The 22,990-nt window shown below is 36.9% G+C and overlaps 1 protein-coding gene across 4 annotated transcripts in view; it reads left to right on the plus strand.

The window, feature by feature from the left end:
- Positions 1–22,990, plus strand: part of SHTN1 (shootin 1) — a 103,620-nt gene that overhangs the window by 58,164 nt on the left and 22,466 nt on the right. For all 4 annotated transcript variants that reach the window (XM_037804476.1, XM_037804477.1, XM_037804478.1 and 1 more), the window contains 6 exons: positions 180–326; positions 2,664–2,817; positions 4,977–5,076; positions 8,992–9,074; positions 15,206–15,315; positions 18,600–18,653. In XM_037804476.1, coding sequence (XP_037660404.1) covers positions 180–326; positions 2,664–2,817; positions 4,977–5,076; positions 8,992–9,074; positions 15,206–15,315; positions 18,600–18,653 — 648 coding nt within the window. The remainder of the gene's footprint in view (positions 1–179; positions 327–2,663; positions 2,818–4,976; positions 5,077–8,991; positions 9,075–15,205; positions 15,316–18,599; positions 18,654–22,990) is intronic.

The raw sequence follows: 22,990 nt of genomic DNA on the forward strand, positions 1-22,990 counted from the left end.
AAAAGTTATGAATGAAATTATAGCAATCGCTTCTTCTGACTGTTGCATTATACAAGTCAGATATTGCCTCTAACTTTTTAATAAAATCTCCATGTACTTTTGTTTTTTCTCAAGTTATAAAATTGGAAAGCTATGTGGGATTGTTTGGTATATGCTTTTAATGTAATTAACTTTTGCAGATGTTCATTGAACAAAACAAGCTAAAAAGACAAAGCCACCTTCTGCTACAGAGCTCTGCCCCTGACCAGCAGCTTTTGAAAGCTTTAGATGAAAATGCAAAACTCACCCAGCTCCTTGAAGAAGAGAGAATTCAGCATCAACAAAAGGTATATTTATATAATATATAAAATATATGTAAAGATATATATATATATGTAAACAAAATGAGAGGGGTCTTTCCAGTTATTTATAATTCCATATTTTGCCTTAGTTAGTCAGTCCTTCCAGTCAACTTTTAGGAAAAAATACCTACCAAAAGGACCTGACTAATGCCTAACTAAAATTTATAGACTTACACGGGTCCTTAAAATGTCCAAAGGGTCAGAAGAAGCAGAGATAGAAAGAGCTTGGTGATGCACAGTCTGGAAATCGGTGAGTTGATAGTGTTTTTCAGGGACTGCATCCATTAAGAAGGTGTATTAGTCTCAAAAACTTGTTGGAGGGCGTAGGTTTTATTTAAAGGGAGTAAAAGTCACGTCCATGTTAGCAGTAATTGTTTGCTTAGAGAAAATTTCTGGTTTTGTAAACTTGCACAAATGTATATGTTTAAAGACTTCCTAAGTGGCTATTTCACTTTGAGTGGAGCTGCTCCAGCTGACACAGCGTACCTCTGTGAGCTAGGCAGGAAAGGATAGTTAGTCATTGTGGTAGGTGGGAAAGAGGGGGTGGGAGAGGAAGAGAGGTGAAGAGGTGGAACAAAGGCTTTCAAATTAAAGGACCACTTAAGAAAAATTACATCAGTATTTGTACCACTTACAATGTCCCTGGTTTGTGAAGGAACGGCTGTTAGCTGCTATTTGTTATCACCTGTCAAAGTCTCTTTAAGCAACAATATTGACATTTAATCCCTGGAAGTTCTGATGTTTTCACAAAGTTGGTACTGAGGCAGGGTTGATTATTTTTCTCATTAAGAAAGGTTGGTATATGTATAGGGTACTTCTGGATGAATAGGCAAGAAATCGGGAATGGTGATTGCCCCTGGGAAAGAGGACAGGGGAAAAAGATGAGAGGGAAAGCCAGCCTGCCTGCCTGCCTGCCTTCCCCCCTCCCTCCCTCCCTTCCCCACACTCTTTCTCTTTCACTCGCCCTTTCTTTCGCTCTCTCCCTCCCCTCCTTCCCCTCTTTTTCTGTCTCTTTTTCTTTTTCCTCCTTTCTTTCTCTTCATTCTTTCCTTCTTTCTATCCTTCTCTCCCTCCTGCCTTCCTTCCCTTCTTCCTTCCTTCCTTCCTTTGCCCATGCATAGAAATTACCTTTTCAAATAAAGAGAGAAAGAAAACATGTGCCTTTTATTCAGCTTTTGGTTCTGAAAAGTCCAACCACTTGCAGTTAACTCATTTGGTAAATAATACCTGCCTATCACCTGAGTTGGACTGAGGCATAGGACTAAGTTACTATACCCCAACCTTGTTGAGGTGCTGAAGATTATATAGAATTTATTAATGAAATTATAGCAACCATTTCTTTTAAAACTGTTATACTGTACTATATAGTTGTTCTGGATAATCTTTCATGTATTTGGCTTAAAACATTTCTTTCCTGTCCATAAGTTCTCTTGCAGATTTCAGCAATGTTTTACACATAACTGTATTGTGTATTGTTTTTGTGATTATAAAAATAACATATATTCATTCTAAAAAATAAATTTTAAAAATATTGAAAGTCATAAAAAAAGATCAGTTACCCAAGAATCCCAAAATTTGTCACATATCCAAACTTTATGTGTAAATATATAATTTTGTAAATGTACATATTGTTAAAATTAAAGTATGCCATACATATTATTGTATAACCTAATTTTCAGTTGGTAATATATCTTCCTGTTAGTGTAAAGTCAGCTATGTGTTTTTAAATGTTTGCATAGTATTTCTTTTAATGAAGGCACCAATTAAGTTATTATTGATGGATATTTAAGTTATTTCCAGTTTTTCGCTGTTATAAAGAATACTTTCGTGGGCATATTTGCACATTTGTCTGAATATTGCTTTCAAATAAATTTCTAAAATACTTTTACTGGACCTAGAGTCTTTTCTCTAGTTTTCTTTTCTTTTCTTTCTTTCTTTTTTTTTTGTTTTTGAAGGGTTATGATATATATTACCAAAATTTTCCCCAGAGATTTTTTTAATACTACCAGAATTTTTCTCTTGAAAATAGGTACAAAAGGATTGATCTTGTAAATGAACTTTTAGGTATTATTTTATTTTCAAGACATACTTGTAAAAATTAAAGAATCTGTTACATTAAATCCTCAGTAAATTTATATTGAATCAAATAGCTGGTATGATTTTAAGTATCATCTGCATCCTAACATTTGCATGGTTTTTAGGATGGATTGGTGTCTTTTTGCTATGAAGTACAAAATCAAAAGGAAACATGTATTTTTCCCCTTTCTTTTCTTTAATAAAGGAAAAACTACCACTCCATAAAGATTTGTTTATAATTTATAGGTCAAGGAATTAGAAGAACGATTGGAAAATGAAACACTCCACAAGGAGATACACAACCTCAAACAGCAACTGGAGCTTTTAGAAGAAGATAAAAAGGAATTGGAATTGAAGTATCAGAATTCTGAGGAGAAAGCAAGAAATTTAAAGCATTCTGGTAAAAGCACTGAGTTAGGCTACTGGAGTCTTTAATATCTGTGAATCTCTCATGCCCAGTACAATTCCTGGCATATGGATGGTCCAGAACATTTACTGAAGGCTGTGGACAAACATCGACATTTGTTTTTCAGTTCCTTCATTTCTAACTATTACAATTCCGTAGAGTGGCCACTGTAATCACATGATTCACAGAATGATTCTTTTTTAGACTCAGAGCCTTTGTGAGCATCACATTCACAATTAAGCAAGAAAGATACCATTAACATGGGAATGCCAAAAACATCAGCATTTTCCACGGCTTCAGAGAAGACTAAGTACTTACTTCATTTGGTGCATTTTAAAAAAGAATTAAACTTTTTAGATTCAAACTACCTTCATCTTTGGGGTCTAATTATACACGTGAGGTAATACTTTTCAGTATCACACCTAGCAATAAAGTGGGCAACAATATATGTATTAAATGGAAAAACTTTTAAAACACCAGGGGATACTGAAATCAAAGGATTTATTCTTTCAGTTCTAGAAGGCTTAACAGGAATGTGTGAGTTGGATTACCACACAGGCACAAGAATAAGTTTCTGTTGGGAAGTAGGTAATTTAAGGAGGCAGGTCATTCCCTCTGTAACAGTTTCAACATTCACTTCAGATATTTTTGGTTAATTTTATACTAGAATTTTGAAGTCTCTGCAAAGAACCATATAGGCTTTTTTTTTTTTTCCTTTTAAAAACATTCAGCGCTTTCTAATCCATAATGGAAATTAATTACAATTTCTTTTCAAAAAATTGATCCATATTCAAGAAATATTCCATTCTTTTTAGTGACCGTCAGGGTAGCCTGTGGCCAAAGCCGTCTTTATTACGAATGGAGAGGACAGACACTAGGGATACTTGAGGTTCAGTTTAGCACGTGTTTATTTTGTACCTGCTGTGCATATACCCATTATCCTAGGGTTCTTTAAGAAATGACGGAAGAGAAGAAGCCAGACCTTCTTTCCTTGATGAACTCCAAGTTCCTTTAGAGAGATAGATGCATTCATATGAAGTAGCTAGATGATTCTTGGGGTCAGAGAGCTTAGTCCATACTGCCCGTTTAAGTGTTGAAGATAAAAACAAATGGACAGATCATTGGGAGGTACAGTCAGTCATGGAAAATGGAATTACTGGGGAGTGGGGGAGCTAGTTCCTGAGTATTTCCAGCCCATTTGCCCATATTATAGGTGTTTGCATCTGTGATACAAATTTAAATTGGCTTCTTAAAGTCAGGAGCTATATATATTTTTTAAATGCAATTTAATTGAGATATAATCACATAACATACAATCATTCAAAGTGTACAGTCAGTTCACAGTATCGTCATATAGTTGTGCATTCATCACCACAATCAAACTTTTCATTATCCAAAAAATAAAGATTAAAATAAAAAAGAACATCCAAAACATCCCACTCCCCTCCTCCTCCCCACATTGTTCATTTACTTTTTTAAAATATACAGTTTAATTGTGATGCATTTACATACCCTATAGTCACAGGAACTGTGTCTTGAATGGCACTAGCACAGGCTCCTTGTTGGTGCTTAGTAAATGGCTGTTGCTTTATGACTTGAATGCACGAATAAATTATATTTCCAGAATGCTCTTCAAAAGAGCAAAAAGTTTTTGAGTTACAGATGTTTGGGAGTATGAGTACATTTAATAATGAATAAATACTAATAAGATGTTTAAAATCAAGGACTCTGGTATTTGCAGTTTGTGAAGGAACATGCAGGAGGAAAGTTTGCAGCTATTAAGATTCATTTTTAAATGTCATGTTTAAAATTAATTCTTGTGTTTATCCACTTTTAAAGTCAAGTAATAATTTCTTACTGTTTGAGTAGTGTACGCCATTGTTAACAAATATTTCTTCAGCCTACTCAGTCCTTGCTCTCCCACCCATTCAGCCATTGTCCTGAGTTTTTTTTTTTTCTTTTTTATGGTTGCATCCATAGCAGATGGTAACTTTTTAACAGATGGAAGTTCTGCAATTTCATATTAAAATTTCTAACTTTGCCTTAATTAAAGGTACTTAATTTTGAGAGAAGTTATGTTTTTTTCCTGTACTTGTAAAAAAACGATCAGTTACTTATTTCAGCTCTCTTCTGAATGTTTGCTCTCTGTGCAGTTGATGAACTCCAGAAACGTGTGAACCAGTCTGAGAATTCTGTACCCCCACCACCTCCTCCTCCACCGCCACTCCCCCCTCCACCTCCCAATCCTATCCGGTAAGCACATCTAGGAAGACTGCTTTGCAGCAGATGTTGTTCCTTATCAGAAAACCTGAAGTTTATGTTAACATTACCCTTTTTGTTTTTTTAATATTGGCTTAGACTGCATCATTCGATAGACGGTATAAAGTACGAAAGATGCCAGCTAGTATTTCCTTCGGAGAACTTTCTAAAGGCCAATAAGTATTACTCCCTCTTGAAACATATATAGTAAGGGTCTGAAACACTTGGGAAAGAAATTCTTATGTTCTCCAACACTATTCTGTTGTAGATATACAGATTCCATGTAGATGTTCTGAACCCAGAGCTAGACATGTTTTCTCATATCATTTCATTTCTTCCCAGATACTCCATTTTTAAAATTTTAATCCATGACTTGAGAAGATTTCCTTTAACTTTAAGATGAAGGAATTTTGAGCTTCTCTGGAATGTTTCATCTTTTGTTCTCTCTAATTTGAATTTTAAAAGCTCTAGTTTGTTCACTTATTTTAAAAATAAAAGCGCTAAACTAGAACTTAAATTAAAAGTACTAATTATTATAAACTAGTACTTAAACCAAAAGTACTACTTATTTTTATGCCTAACTTCATATTTAAACCTTTAATAATGCTAAAAGAGGAACCTTCCATAAGAAAAAGAAATTAAGTTTAAATTCTTGTAATAGGAAATCAGATATGCAGATAGGAATTTACTCTTTCTGAAACTTAAAGTGACATGAGATATTATTGAGTGCCTAACCTCAGCACAATACATACTAGGAAACCTAGTCTCAAAATTTGCTGTGTTTATCATTCTATGTTCCACTGTCCAGCATTACAAAAGACAACCTATGTGTCTTGGCGATAACTTACCACTTCATGTCATAGTGTTAGCTGCTTCTATATGATTTGTTCTTGAACAAATGGCCTTTCAACTTTTGCTGGTTTTTTATCTTTCATTAATTCATGTGATTTGTTTAATCCTTTCACACAGAGAGGCCATTTATTCATACTTTGCACCTTTGCTGATCCGTCTGAATAGAAAGTGTAGTATGTTCTTCCCACACATTTATGAAAATGGGACTTTGCTTTCTAAAAAGATTCTCATTAGTTTTCCTTACTGTGTAGGGTATGACATAATCTGCTTTAAACCATTGAAGTAGTTAAAGCAAAATAAATTTTACACGTAATCGATCCAAGGGTGAATTGAAAGAATTTCAGGTATTTTAAATTATTTCCTTCCTGGGTAGCTAAATCTGTAGGATATTTTCTGAATTTGACGTTTAAAACTGGAAATTCGTCATTTTTATCTTTCTTCCAAGGTCTAGAGTTTTGAGCTGGTAAGAAAGGTCACTTCTGTCTATGATGAGGGAGAACTATTAAAAAGATTACAGTCTTGCTGTTGGCCTTTAATTTTTAGTCTCAGAGACCTTGAGAGCTCCTAGAATTAAAAGTAAAGTATAACCTAAAGAGAAATTTTTTTCCCTAAGAACACTTCGCAGTTTAGCTGGGGATGAATGTAGGATTCAGGACTATGTATATCTAAAGCCTGAACTCTTTTATAAGACATAATTTTTCAGTAAAAAAAAATTTTTTTTTCCTGCTAGAGGGTATTTTCTTCTCTAAGAAGTATATTTACATATATGTTGAGTTTCAGTGGACTTTGAATCCAGTAATCAAGATTATCCAACTTTGTGCCTGAGCAGTTTGTTTTATGCAGATGCAGATCATGGATAGAAGTGAAAGTGGGGGGGAACGGGGAAGACTAGGCACTGGGGCTTCTCTAAGTGGCTTTATTGCTTTTTCCTCCTCTTCTCACACATTTGCCCTAAGGACAAGTGGCACAAAGAAAAGAGAGGAAGAAGGCATACCTTGGCCATTTTGTACTACTAGTAGTAAAAGGACAGGTCATTGGTAGGGGTGTCTCATGAAGAGAAGGGGTGGGCATGAAAAATGCTTCTCAAAGAACTTCGAGGTGAAAATTGTCCACTGAACTTTTCCATCTTAGGGTGGCACTTTGTTGACACTTTTGTCCATTCAATTGAATGTGGCTGTGAAATGAGGCAATGAGAGCCAGAGTTCTGGATTTTTGTCTCAGATGTCATATCCTGGTCTTTTCATATGTCCTGTAAACCCACCCTGTCTACTTTCTCTATAGTCCAAGTTCCCATCTTGACAGTTCTTTTTTACTGCCTACAGATAGTGTATCCTTAAAACATGTATACATTTATTTTTTTTGCATGGTTTTGAATTTTATATAATTGGAATTTTACTATGTTCATTTGTGTCTTCCTCTTTTCACTCTGCATTATTTTGTAAGATTCATCCTTGTTATTTTGTGTAGCTGAAGTTCATTCATATTCTTTGGAGTATAATTCATTTTTGCCCCTACATTATTTATCAACTGTGGTGCTGATAGGCATTTGGATTATTTCTACTCTTTGGGAATTAAGGAAATTCTACATGAACATGCTTGCACACATACCCTGGTGTGCAAGCGCTCATATTTCTCTAAGGTGCCTAGAAGTGGAGTCAGTGGCTCATAGGATGTATATGTCTTCAACTCTACTAGATAATGCCCAACAGTTTTCCAAAGTGGTAGTACCAATTTGTATACCCACTTCAGTTTGGGAGTTCCTGTTACTGTAAAAACCCACCAACACTTGATAATATCTGACTTTAAATTTTTAGCCTAATTGATAAGTGTGTGGCAGTAGCTCCATGTGGGTTTAATTTGTATTTTCTTGTAAACTGATGAAATCAAGCCTCATTTTTTGTTGTGTACTAACAATTTGGACATCCTCTTTTATGGAGTGCCTGTTCAAGGTTTTTCCCCCCATTTTTCTATTGCAGTGTCAGCTTTTTCTCATTGATTTGTAGAATTTCTTTATATATTCTGTAGCTTGTATTTTTATTATTTATGGTGTCTTATATATATGGAGGTTTTAAAAATTTTTATGTGGTCAAATTTATCTTGATTTAGATTCTATGAGATTTTTTAAAACATGGACTAGAAAGACAGTGGTTTAAATATACCTTATCCCTAAGTATTTGGTCTGCTTCACGTGGATTCGGATTTTCTTATGCCCATATTTCACAAATAGATTACTGAAACATAAAATACTTTTTAAGTGAAGCCTATCCTAATTCTTTCATCCTTCCCTCTCCCTGAAACATATTACATAGATGGCTCTTTGTGAATTTTAGATACGGATATTTAATTTTTCCAGTGTCTGTTTTACGTGGTAAATATTTATGCATCATATTAGTAATCATAGCAGTCCCCTTTCCTCCAGTAATTAGTTTTATTTTATTTTATTTTGAAATAATTTCAAACTCACAGGAATGTTGCAAAAATAACACAAAATCTATACAGAGAACTCCAATATACTCCTTACCCAGATACTCAGGTTTACCAACTTTTAACATTTTGCTGCTTTTGTTGTATCATTCTATCTCTCTATCTGTATTCTGAACATTTGAGAGTGAGTTGTATACAGCACCCTCCTTCAACACTTAATATTTCCATAAATGTTTCCTAAGAACAGGGATGTTCACTCACATTACTACCTTAATAAGGTGGTACTTAATCAGTATTCAGTAAGGTACTTAATAATTACAGTTATCAAGTTCAAGAAATTTGACATTTATATAAAGTTTATAGTCTTTATTACAGTTTTTTCAATTGCCCTAATAATGTCATTTTAAAAAAAATTAGTTTGATTTTATGCAGAAAGGATGAGACATCTTTCTCTTCCTTAAAGTCATGTTTATGTTATTAAAAATAGTAAGTAAGCTACTTAAGTCCCAGTTATACATTCATGCACCTAGAGAAGAATTGGATTTTTATTGCTTACTTGGAATCTGAACATTTTATTTCTTGAATCATGAAGCATCCAGTAATCTCCTATTGATCTTTTTCTTTCTCCCAAAGATCCCTCATGTCCATGATCCGGAAACGATCCCATCCCAGTGGCAGTGGTGCTAAGAAAGAAAAGGCGACTCAACCAGAAACAAGTAAGCATTGCCTCCATTTGTTCTATTTTAAGTTGATGTGTCCAGTTTATCAACAACTCATACATTTGCTGAGTTCTTAGACTATGGATATTTTGTTGGGGAAGAGGTGTGATGAACTTAGCTATAAAAATGAACAAGCTACAGTCATTGCCTTCATGTAGCTTATTATCTAATGGAGATGAACATGTACACATCACTGTGATGTGAGACATACTGGGAATGTAGGGTTGCTGTGGGAATGAGTTTGGGGAAGACTTCCTAGAATTGCTATCAAATGAGCTGAGACCTCAGAAACACCTACTATGTGTCAGATTTTATGCTGTGTATGGGAGATATAAGGTATAGAAGGTAAATATATAATTATTTAAGTACAATTTTTGATAAGTGCTATAGAGGAGTACAGGGTTCTAAGAGTTTAAGGATGTATCAGAGTGGTGTTTAAGCTGTGTACTTGTAGATTTTGAAAGTCAAGGGAGGGTGGTGGTTGCATAGGCTAAAAGCATTTCAGATGGAAGGGATTCAGAGTACAGAAAGAACCTGGCATATTCAGAACCTGGAAGAAAGTTGATACGGCTAGAACGTGGCATGCGAGAGGGGAGGTCCCATAGGTGGGCATAGCCAGATTCTGGAGAGCCTTATGGACCATGGTCAAGATTTTGGAATTTACCCTAAGGATAGTAGAAGTTTTAATTAGGGGTATAACATGATGAGATTTGCGTTTTAAAAAATTCACCGTGCCTGCAGCCAGAGAGCAGAGAGTGAACAGACTGTAAAGGGGTAAGAGTGGATGTGGGGAGACCAGTGCCGTGATTCAGATGAAAGTTGTTGATGGCTTAGCTGCAGGTGGTAGCAGTAAATATAGAAAGAAATGGATGAAGTCCGGAACTCTTCAGGTAGGTAAAATTGACAGGACTTTGCAATTCGTTGGATGTGGAGTTATCAAGAATAACACGGAGAGTTGAGAATGGAGGAAGAAAGGCCTTGCTGGTGAGCAGAGGCCTCAGTGGCTAAGTGCAGAGTCATTTCACAGAGCCCAAACAGTTTGGTGTGTAGCCACGGTGAGAGCAAAGGCTTGAAATGCTGAGGCCAGATTTTGGTCCTTTGTGACTGAGAACGGTAAAATCCAAATTAAACTCAACAACGTTTGCTCAGTGCCTAACAGAGATAAAGCCCAGTGGATTTGCCTGGTTCAACCCCAGACTGGTGTAAGCTGCTTCTAGGCCTCCTATTTCTCCTCCAGATTTCATTGCTCTAGACCAGATATTTTCACATTACTGGCCACATGGCGTTCTGAGATCTTGGGTCTAATCATGTTATCCTACACCTCATGACATTTTGATGCTCTTCAGTGCATCAAGAATAGAGTCCAAACTCTGTAGTCTGCTTATATCTGCTTTTAGTTCAACCTCATTTCTCCTTTCATCTATCAAGCCTTAAGGCTGGGCCATAACTTCCAAGGCCTCTGTGCATTCTCTCCCGTCTTCCCTTGCCCTGCCCTTCCTCTAGTCAAAGCCTTTTCCTTGGGCAAGATGCTGATCTAATGCCATCTGCCCTGTGCAGATTCCAGGCAGAACGCCTGTGTGTACCAGGCTCTTTCCCCTTATCCTACCCCTGTGTTGGAGTCATTTCCACATCTCTTCTCCTGAATGGATTGCAAACTCTTTGAGGGTTTACTCATCTCTTGTCACCGCCCGTAGCTTTCATGCATGTTGAATGAATTCAAGTTTGGACCTAACCTTTTCTTTTTCAGCCAGGTACCTCGCAGCACCATTACAAACAGAGAAAGCTGTTTGTTTGGTTTCGCCTGTGTAAATTGATTCTCTGTGCCTGCCTCCTGCAGCCCTGGGGAATCTGTTCCTCTGAAGAGGAAATGGGGCTCAAAGGCCAATTCTGCTTTGCACTCAGCATTGCAGGACTCAGAAGCAGTTCTGCCTTTGATGATTTCAGGGCACCCCTGCTCCTGGGTTACTGGCTATTAGCTTCCCCTGACACTGTAATTTAAATGTTGTTTCGGTCTTGTTTTGGGACAATTGATGTGTTTTAAATGATCAGGAGGGCAGTCGGAATAAAATGATTTTTCCTCAAAGTAGATCACATTATCAGCTTGTCAACCTCAATAGCACCCTTAAATAAAAAAATATTCTGAACTTCTCACCCCCCAACATTGGGAGATACAGTTTTTCTTACAAAAACGATATTTCATTTACAATTCATGAAATGCAGCACTATTTTCTCCCACATTCTTGGGCTATTGGATTGTTATTTGAAGAATCTAAGTGGAGAAGTGTAATTCTCGGTTACTCCAGGAATTTTAGCTTGGAGCAGCCCTAAAATCACACTGCCTTCGATGAAGTGGAGGCACACATGGCTGGAGCAGTAAGTACCCTCTCTGTCTGGCGAGGCAGTTATTTATAGTTTCTTGTTCATAGTTCACACTAAAAGATAATTGTTGAATGAATAAATCAATAAGGATTAAATACATGATGAATACATGTAGAGCATCAAACAGTGGGATCGTCTGACTCTTAAGGGTTTGCATTTATAACATGGGGACTGGTTTCGCTATCACAGTGTTTTATGTTATTGCTCGCACCTTATGATGGCTCTTAATATATAGTTGGTATGCTTTTCAGAGCATGAGCGGAGGAGCTTTCATTAGGAGATTCAGGCTCTTAAAAGCTGATGGAAAGTCAGGGGAATATTTTGGAAGTCATTTTAAGGTCTGAATATAAGAAATCATTCTAAACTTTGAAGTGAATAGCTCTAATCTTGAACAAGAATGCATTTATTGGGCCAGTTCTAGAATTTCAAAGGTATGTCTGCTGTTTGTCACATACTTAGGCCATTAATTTGTGGATATCTTCTTAATTCTTTGTGCCTCAGTTGGCTCACCTATAGAATGAGGATTTTAGTAGTACCAGTTCCAAAGTGTTGTTGTGAGAATTAGTGAGCTTCACAGCAGAGAAAGTGTTTAGACTAGTCCCCAGCACACAGAAAATACTTAAAATATTAGCTGTGAAATATAATGGAAAAGGGACCAACCCATCTTTGGAAGGGCATAGGGAGCCTTTTTTCAACAGGTTCTTGTGATTATTCTAAGTAACTGTAAATTTTCTTAATTTTATGACCTTAATTCAAATCCAAATGTATTCAACTTTAACGTGTTCTTTAGAAATTTTGTACATCATGGTAGCATGTCATTTTTTATAAAGCCTTTCTAAAAAATTTTAGTGAAAGTAAAAGTAATCCCTTGGAATTTAAAAACTCATTTTAGTTTCTAGGTAGTAACAAAATGTTTTATTGCACAAGCAGGTAATGGTTTTGTCTGTAGGTTTCTTTTTTAAGGAACTAACTTATTTTTCAAGTGGGTCTTAAAATTTAAGCCTCGGTTAATTACATGCAGCTTTCTGATCCAAGACTGACCTTGAAGCACTAAGTCAAAGAACATTTGATTTTATTTTCCTGTGGCAGTTCAATAACATTAGACCTGTTGCCTTCATTTATCCCTTTCCTTTAATCTCCAGTATCCTGCATATTTCTGTTGTTACCCTGATTACATGCTTTTGTGAGACAATTACCAACTGCGTGATTGCAAAAAGAATTACAAAACATACCATGAGCTCTCTGTTGGTGATTCTTGCAGATTTATTAGAACTGCTTTAATAGTTTGGAAGAGTATAGATTGCTTTTTGCTAGTTCAAAAACAGGGTCAGCGAGAGAGAAGGCTTGTGTTGCTAACATCGCCCTATATTGCGCCTGAGTAGGGAATCTGGTAGGAGTGATTTCTTTCCTTAAGACCAATTAAGTTTTTACATTTGAAAAAGACTGAGAAATTAAAGCCTGGTCTGTAGTCTGTACACAATACAGATAGTGGCACTTCTCCTGAATTATCACTATGATTCTGGCAAGCAAATATAAGAAACTACTTTAAATTCCTGCTATGTTAGATGCTGTAGCAGATTTGAATGGTGTTGACCATAGTTCTCCATCTGTCTCCCTTAATTAGTTTTTGTATGGTGCATTTAATCGGGTTTCAGTCATTCCTTACAGCGTGCTGATCTGTTCGTAGGCAGTGTTCCTATTGCCACACAGCTCTTCCCAGCCTCACTCAAAATGGCAGCCTTTCTGAAAACCAAATGTTTTTGGAAGGCATTTTTTAAATTTCCAGGAATAAATTCCATTCCCATATCAGGAGCTTGAATGGCAGAGCTGAGTTTTGTCCCTCCTGATTTTGAACACGGTCAGCAAAAGTACTATGTAATGCATAATAGGTAGTCAGATAATGAATGAATGAATGGGTGAATAAATGAATTTCAACCCATAGTAACGTTCTTGTCTGCCCCTTGTTGATGTTTGTCAGCCATCAGCAGAAGCTGCCTCCGAAGATGCTAGTTACAGGCACATGGTTGATCAATCCCCAGATTTTCCTTCATTTACTGGTAGATGCATTCTGACTTCGGTGGCCGTATTTCCCACATCGCCTGGCAAAAGATACTCTATTGACCTTGAGGTCTGAAAAATGTTTGAATGTTGAGAAATTTTACCTCTCATCATTTCAGTGGCTTGGGAGGATGACAGTATTTGGAGTCAGGACTGGACCAGAAAGTCTAGATATTATTATGGTCAGCGTAGTGGAGTTCCCATCCTGTGGTGCAGCGGTGGCGATAATGGAACTGACTGGACTCTCAGTTGCTCTCCCAGGCTCTTGTATAAGAGGAATGGCTGGTTATGGAGGGTAATCAGAATATTATGGGAATGCTCAGGAATGACTATGGTTTGTTAATTTTCTTGGGGTATGGTAAGAACATGTTGGAAGCAATGTGGTTATTTTAGGTTATTTGTTTTTCTTATTCCTTTGTTTTGTTTTGAAATATTCTTTAAAAATTTTTTTGATAGAAGTTAAAAAAAAATTAGTTGGAGTTAAAAAAAAAAAACAGAATGGCTGGCTGTCAGGGTTAGATTGAAGTCTGGTCGTGTAGCAGAAAGGCCTCTTAGCACAGACCCTGACACTGCTCCTGATTAGCTTCAGGATAGAGTTATGATTACCTCTGTTTTGAAGCCAACCTTTTAGTCTGTTCTGTTCAAATAGTAAAAATATTGATAGCCATTTAAAGCCAAACCTTGGGAAGAAGTCAGTCAGTAGATACTTAACGGTGTGCTCACCATAAGCCAAGGTCCTTATGAGATGTTTAGGCCCAAATATATTGGCTGGGATGAATTTGATGGAGGTAAACACAAGATCTAGATTTGCATTAGTGGTGATAAATGTTCCAAAACGGTTCTGTGCTTTTGGTAAAGGTTTTCTGCAAGAGAGACAAATGTCACTCACTATTCTGATCAACAGATTTAAACTCACTCCAGTTGCATTCACGTAATTGATACAACAACTCAATAGCTTTATTGCTTTTACAGCAAAATTGTACAAAGGGTAGACAATAGGCTGTTGCATTTTTTAATCAGATTTAATTACTTGATTGTAGTAATTGCTGGACCTGTGTTTTCTTTTAACATTGACAATTTTAAAAGATTTGAAAAAAAGTTTCCTTTAAATGTTTCCTTTCTGTGTGATTCCTAAACAAAAGGAATCACACAGAATTCTTTTGACTATGGATTTCTGTTCATCTTTTGACTATGGATTTCTTCCAACAAGGAAAAGATCTGTTTGGTCTTTTCTTCAAATGGGCTTTTTGATAGATATTCATTCTTTGGGCTGATTTCTTTGACATCAGAGGTACTGTAAGTTATAAAAACATCTTTGAGGCAAAGATGATTATTTGGGATTAGGTATAAAGTTAGGTTTTTAAAGACCTGGAGCAATTCTGGTCTATAATTATGCTCACAAATAGAACAAAATCCATTTTAATTGGTTAACACAGATGAGCCAGTATTTATTTCCATGCTATGAATTTGATCTTCTTTTCTGTAACTCTTATTTTTCCAATAAGATCTTTGACTTAAAAAAAAAAATTGCTAACGGGTACCTGTTAACCTTAGAAAATCATTGGTATTCTGTGACTGTCTGAAAAATGACTGTGACTAATTATATAATGCAGCCTTTCCAGGTCACCAAATATAGGAATTAGCTGTTTTCTTGTAACATAAGATGATTTATGTGTGTGTTCTTTGAACAGCTGAAGAAGTGACAGATCTGAAGAGGCAAGCAGTTGAAGAGATGATGGATAGAATTAAAAAGGGAGTTCATCTTAGACCAGTTAATCAGACAGCCAGGCCGAAGGCAAAGGTATGGAGTGGCTCAATGCTTTTTTCTAACCCCCTTGATGTTTCTTTTTTTTTAATATAAAAATTTGAAATCTGATGAGAGCTACATCAGGGCTGACTGTCAAGTCTTAGGGTAAGACTGTCATAAAGGCCTTTACTTCCTCATAAGCATGTTTCAGGATGACTCTAAATGACCTATGGTAAACCTAAATCAGTATAGAAAGAAGTCATGTTATTGCAGGATGCTGTCATCTTCTTGAAGGAGACATGGATATGAACTGTTATACCAAGCAAATTGCAATTGCTACACACGTCTTATCCTTGAACCCTGGTTCTTATTATAACTCAACAAATATTTACCGTGTATCTACTATATGACAGGGATATATTGTTCCAGGCACTAGGGATAAATCAGCAAATAAAACCGACAAAAATCCTTGCGTATGCGAGGCTTCTAGTTTCATGGGGAGAATAATAATGGCAGAACAAGACCTAAGACAGGTTTTGAAAAATAGTGATATTTATGTGCTTGATTTTCATTAATTCCACAGACCTATTCCAGGTCATTTGAGGAAGAAAATTTTGTGTATTTAGATATATCGTCAGCTGTCTTCTAAACCAGTGAGTACTCTAGGATCTGCCAAGGCTCCTAGGGTCTGGTTCAGACCTTCTGTCTTCCCTTTATATGTCCCACTTTCTTCCCTTTATATGTCTCACTTAAATAGACCCAGTAATTGAGCTTTTGATATTTTTCTTGAAAAATGTTTTTCTTTCCTCAGTCTAATTAGGTATCAACAGGTTGGTTCTCCTCTTCCTCCTCCTCCTCCTTCTTCTTCTTTTGTAAAGCAAACGTTAGGATTCTTACTCTCAAGGATGCCTCTCTTCTTCCCCAGCTGTTTGAACGGTCCCAAGTATCATGAGAGTTCAGTGCAAATTCTGCTGGGTTTTTAACGTTGCTACTTTGTCACAGGCGGGCAAGAGGGCCAAGTGAGGTGGGAGTGGCCACAGTGTGGACTGTGCATGGAGAGGGGACTAGAAAAGGGGAAGAATACCCCATTCCAAGTGCAGATTTACACAGAGTGAAATGGAGACTTTGGCCAACCATGCAGAGTACTTCAGTCTTGTGCCCGTGATCTGGAGGCAGTTTGTGAGTGAGGGACTGAATGTCAAATTGGAGGAGCAGCAGAGTGTGTGGGGGTGATCTGGTGTTTCAGAGCTTGTGTCCCTCTCCACTGAGTGCTGGTGTCTGGTGAGTGAGCCCTGAGCACCGGGGCTGGGTTTGGGCCCTTGCCCTCTCACCCAGCTCCTCCAGGCTTTTTCTCTACAAGGCGGGGACAGCACCTGCCCTATCTGACTCACAAGGTTGTCAACAGGATCAAATGGAATAACGGATGTGAAAACACTTCAAAATGCAGGGTCTACGCAGAACCTTTGAAAAGAATACACTTTTATAACTTTCTTTTCAAAGACATTATGGAAAGAATAAGCAAAACCAACTATTAACTAGAGAAAAATGTAATGTCATAAAGAAGTGCAAAATTCGTTTAGCAAGAAAAATGTTGGAAAATTCTTAAGTCATAAGCAATCAATGCTCCGTAGTTACTTTCATTTTCAGAATGTCACTTTGTACTTTTTCTTTTTTTCCCATGGCTCTTCCAACAGTTACACATTATTTAATGTCAGTTCAAAATCTGGAAAGCAACTGAACAAGGACCAGTGGACGACTGGGTTTTTCGCTGGTAATCATTAAACTATGTAGATGTGGTGCTGAATGACCTGGTCAGTAACCTTTAAAACAAATGGTCACTGCATGCTCGAGTATAGACTTGTCCTCCTGTTACTGTCAGTGCTTTCCTGAAATGCCACAGGTTCTGAGAGTACGCTGTCGAGGCTTCAGAGGGCTCATGTAGTCGGAAGGTAGCTTGAGTGGCATGGCAGCACTTTGGACTATGCCTTCAGGCAGAGCATTTGTTCAAAAGTCACAGCTTGTCACCTGAACAGTTTATCTGCAGCAGAAGTCGAGCCTGTCTCGAGAATACTAATTTAATGGCATATTTTCTGAGTTCCTTGATGTCGTTGATGGTGCTGATGTGGTTAAAATTCGCACCTTAGAGCTTACGACTGGCACTGATGGCATGTCTGCGTCCCAGAGAACTTGCACTCTGAGGGTTTAACGCCTTAGTCTGATTTGTACATGAGCAGCAAACTTCTCTCTCTCCATTTTTTTTTCTTAATTGCAACAGAATCTCATTCTTTTATTATCTTTTGAGAGGAAAGGATGATTGGTTGCTATTGATCTCCTCCCATTTCTTGATGGGAGAGAAATAACCTTGCTTATGGGAGGTTTGGGAGGTTCCTTTCACTATGTCTTGCAAGGTTTATCTACATCTCTATCCCTTGAGAAAGGAAGTGGTACAGGGGGAAGTCAGAGGTCTTTTTACATCTTTTGCATGAGGTCCTTATGGCAAATTTTCCCTCTATCAAATTAGCTGAGGGATCCACAGAGACTTAGATATTGTGGGGCAGGCGAATGATACCCAGAACTTCATTTCAAATTATTTTTGTTCATGGCGTAGCCGGAGGAGAACTAGGCTTTTAGTCAAAACAATGGACTCAAATGCTACCTTCCCCAAGGCCTGGCCTTCCTTATCTCATAAGAAGGATGAAGTGATTAGAATAGGTACCCTCTGAAGTCCTTTATTGCTCTGACAGCCAACGATGCTGACATTCTCCTGTAAGCAAGGTTCCTCTCTGCTTCCTGCTCCCGACTCGACCCTACTGTGAATTCCTGAAATGAGATGTACCAGAGCCCTGTGAGCTGGCCTTTGCCTGGAGCTAATGGAGCTGAGAGAGGTTTCCTGCCCTGGCTTGCTTTCTGCTCTGCACTGCCTTCTTTCCGTTCCTCGCTTACTGGCGGAAGTCCAGCAGTACATATGGAGAAGAGTTTATTGTAAAATGTGCTGAATATTTGGAATTAAATGTCTGAAACCTGGTGTTTACCATATCTTTTCTATATATGATGATAAGTAAAGGGTAGCAAAATGATTTTTAGAAGACAGTAGCTTGAGTCCTTTTGCTTTGAATATAACTTCTAATTCTCTAACTGCCACTTGAGAACACTAACATGGTAATATTTTTTCCTAACCCTAAGACATAGGCCTAATTTTAAAAAATACAGTCATACATAGCAACAATATATTATTTCATGTCTTTAATAAATGTCATGTAGAAATCTTTGTTTAATATTTAAAAACTAAAATATTCAGGTGTTTTTTTGTTTGTTTTTTGTTTTTTTTTAAATTGTAGCCAGACTCTTCAAAAGGCTCTGAAAGTGCAGTGAATGAACTGAAAGGAATACTGGTAAGAATACATTTCAGTTTATTAAGTTAACTGGGAAATGAGAAAAAAGTATTTTAAAAATGTTTCATTTTTATTATTGTTTTTGAAAGATTTTGCTTCCATTTACAATAAGTCATTTCTTTTGAAAATTCCGTTGATTGTATTTATGGGTTCCTCCATCACAGATGTTAATAATGTATCAAATAACACTTTCTTGTTTCTATTCTAAAAGGCTTAACCCTAATCAGTTTCAGATAGTGGTTATACTTTTGCCAAAATTGTTATTTCTAGTTTTTGCCTTCCCATCCTGGCCATATGTGAGGATCAGTTCATACTTATTAATAACAAATACATCAGTGTCCCTAACATGAAGGGTGGTTTATTTTGGGACATGAGAGTGAAATTCTTAATTTATAGTAAAGCTGAGCTCCTACCTAAATACATTAGTGTCAGGGTCACATTCTGGTTGTTTTTTTTCTCACAGTTAAAAAAATTTTCTGGATGGCAAATAATAGAATAAAATAAGACTCCCTCTCTTTATGTCACTAATTTCATTTTCCAAAGGTAATTCATATACATTGGAGAACACACTTAATGCCCATCTTGAATGATACTTCGGCTTTCCAAAGAGTGAGCCTTTGCCAGCAGAGTAAATGCCTGCTGCCCTCTTGAACAGTAACTGTCAGAGACAAATGCCTCACTTAGAAAATGTTTCAGATACTAAGAGCTCTATTCTCAGATCCTGTTATAGTCCCAATACCAGTTATTATGCACAGTAAGTCAACGAACCTGGGGGCAGAGGTACAGGACTAAATGTGCCCATGTTTGTTGATACTGTGTTAATTATGCATTGTGTGTAGACATCCACATAATTGTGGTAAACAAAATTATTTTCATCAAGCATGTCTTTAAACAGTAGATTTAACTCAGAATGGCTTAATTAGTTTGCTTCAGCTTGTAGGTGAGTGGGATTAACACTGAAGGGGAGACATATCACTGGCTAACAGCCATCGTCAACCTGCAGAACAGATCATTAAAGCCATGGAGAAAGTACATGGTTATTTTTCAGTGGTTCCTTTGATTAGATCATTTTGTTATCCAGCATTTTGTGAAGAGAACTCCCTATGGACAGTGCTTCTGTTGTCTTCACCTTAAGATGATAAATCATGTTTGTGCAGATTCTCCAGGGGCACTCTGAGGTCCTAGATATAGTTCTGAATCGTCAATGAAAGAAGAAACCATACTGCGTTTGACTTTTTAAGAATTTGATTGGTTTGAAAAGTCAGACACCATATGAGCTACTTATGATAATATTTGATTATCCAAGATATCCATTCCCTGATAATGCTGGATGGTAGCAAGTTTACTGAATTACAGTATTGCTCTTGAAGATCATTCTCACTATCATTTCAAGGAGAGAAATCTGTGAGATGTTTGTGAACTAATTTACAAATTATAAAATTAAAAAAAAAAATCTTTGTTTTCTGAAAATTGCTCCCATCTTCCTTGCCCTGGATTTACCATTAAATCTCTCCACCTTGTCTGGTATTAATGTGTCTCCAGCAGCTAGTATTCTGGCAATGTTCTTTCTTTGCAATGAGTTTTTTTGTTTATGTTTTTGTTTTTTTTTTAAAGCTCATGATCCTTTCCTCTCCTTTTTTTTGCCAAATAGCAAATCCACCTCCCCCCCATATAAGTTTTCTTTGAGTGAGGGGGGACCATTTGTAGCTCTCATTCTTTTGGGGCCAAGAACTCCTTAAAAATTCTTGTAAGACAAAGAGAAAGGAAGCCTCTAGCTCAGCCTGCCAAGCAAATGGTGCTTTATTGGTGCTTCTTGCTGGGGTCCAGACTATGAAGATTATCAAAGTTAGTACCCAGGAAACACGTGATACCAATCTTACAGTCATGGCATGTGCGAAACAAGCATGAAAGAACTTGTGAAGCCTGCAGGTTGTGTATGAGGTGGAAAGTAGAAAGTGAGCATCTGTATCTTGAACCAAGAAACACTGTTCAGTTCCCCAGTGGAACAGAAACCAGGAAAAATCTCGGTATGGGGATTTTATTGCTCGAATGGAATGGGACCTGAACTGTAAAGTATATCCACAACTTGGACAGTTTTCCTGGTGCTGAGAGTTAGTGCACAGATAGAAAGCAAATCTGGTTTAGGCGAATTGGGAAACCTTGCTCTATTTTTAAGCTGTATAGTTTTCAAGCCAATTTTAAAAGACTCATTGTTGATCAAACTCATTTTTCCAGGCCTGTTTTCACTTAACTTTTAATGCTGTGTATTTTGTAAATAAAATGTGTATAGTCCTTTTGTCATAGCCACACAAGAATGTTGAAGTCCAGGAAACCACTGGAGTCAGCCCAGGCATTTAAAGGAAACTCTAAGTGGAAATGGCTGTTTCTGAAGAATAAATCAATGCAAATTAATCCAAAATTGTCAAGTTCAGTTGGCTCCTAAATCAAAGACACAAAAACAGCTTTTAAAAAATTCTCCTATGGGCCTTTTCCCAGTATTTTTAGTAGAGTACCCAGAAACTATTAGTTTTTCCATTTTACAATTAGATTTGTCATTATTAACAACATTTAACTAATGTGAGGACTAGGAGTGTTATATGATCACAGTCATTCGAAGTAGAAGAGAAGTTCTGGTTTGGGAATTAGATCTAAATTCTGGGTCCAGATCTACCACAGGCTTATTGTGGGGCCTGGTCCCAACCCTGAGGCGCTATAAAGGGAAGGGATTGTATGCACCACATGGTTTCTAAGGTAATTTCTGATTCTCAAATTCTATGACTCTAATTTAAATAATTAAGATAAACTTGAGGCTTGATTAGCTAGATTCCTTGATCATTTCATTTGAGAATCATACAGAGACCTTTCTTTCCTCCATAAATGCCTCTGTATTTGGAGCTTGCCTCATATATTACCTGAATCAACTACAGCAGTCAGTAAATGGAAAAAGAAGTTCAATAATTTGAATTTGGTGAAAGGATTCCTTCAGTATCAGGTGTGATCAGAGGACAGCTCACTACAGTCAGGAATTTGGGGAAATAATGCTGTAACCCAAATGAAAAATAGAGAATATTGTGAAAGGTAAATTCATCGATAAAGGATATTCTTGCAAGATATGTCTTTGTGTATGCACACACACACACACACACACACACACACACATCTTTTCCTTGAATTAACTCTAGCCTTTGGGAAGATATACAGAATGTCCTTGACATTCAAGTAATGTATTCCTTTTATGAGTTATTATAATAGTAATGGTTTTAAGTTTTTCAAATGCCTGCAGTTCTTTTTAAAAAATTATAATCACAAATGATTTAGGACTAATTGTTCTAGTATGTTTTTAAACATTTAAAGTGGTTTTAGTTCTGTTTTCTTTAATTTGTCAGTAGCAATCTTACCTTATTAAATGACTCTTCAAGGTATAGTTACAGATCTGTATTGTTAAACAGTAAATAAACGAAATCATCTCATTTTTATTATAAAATAAGTTTCTATAGGGTTTTATGCAAATCTGATACTCCTTTGAGTATATCTAATGAATTTTTGCAGTAAATGAAAAGCAAAAATAGGTGCTTCCAAGGAAAAAAGTATCATATGCTTGATTAAAATATGAGCCTTACCTAAGTATTTTGCAGTCAGTTTTTGTTGGGCATCTGACAGCAAAAGAATGTAATCTAATAATGTTAGGCAATTTTCTCCTTACAACAGATGGATGCCTATAACTTTGAACATTAGGAAAAAAAACAACTCTTTAAACAAAAATGACCTGTATCATTTGAAATTTATAACCACCTGATTCTACAGGCAGCTTGTTTGGCCACAGAAGAAGCATGGGTTGCCATTTTTAGTCAGTAGAATTCTTAGAATCCTTCAGGAAGTTGGCAGGGGGAAGGGAGCAGGATTAAGGCAATCCACAGTGAGATCAGAAATGACAAAGACTGGCTTGGCTATTGGCCTTCTAGAAAAAAACTTGCCTTCTGACTTGGGCACAAAGTCTGGCAAGTTACACCAGACTTGAAGTTCTGATTTGCTCTAGTCAAAAATTGTGGTTGTCCTGGTGTGTTTTTTGTTTTGTTTTGTTTTTTAGCCTGAGGCACAGTTGAGGAGGACCATATCAAAGTAGTAGTGGGCCTTTCTTAGGAAAGACACATGGGCCACTCGCTATGGTATGGTGCTAAATCCTTACTAACTGTAAAGAAATACTTCACCCAGTGTTCTGCATAACCGCTTGGCTGGTAATGGACATAGAAACCCATAGTTCTCCCTTCGTAACACACTTCCTAGGGGAGCCAGGCAAGGAAACCATTGCAAAGGTCTTTCTCTTTCTTCTTGAAAGC

Source organism: Choloepus didactylus, chromosome 15 (genome assembly GCF_015220235.1).
Source record: "Choloepus didactylus isolate mChoDid1 chromosome 15, mChoDid1.pri, whole genome shotgun sequence".
NCBI lineage: Eukaryota > Metazoa > Chordata > Mammalia > Pilosa > Megalonychidae > Choloepus > Choloepus didactylus.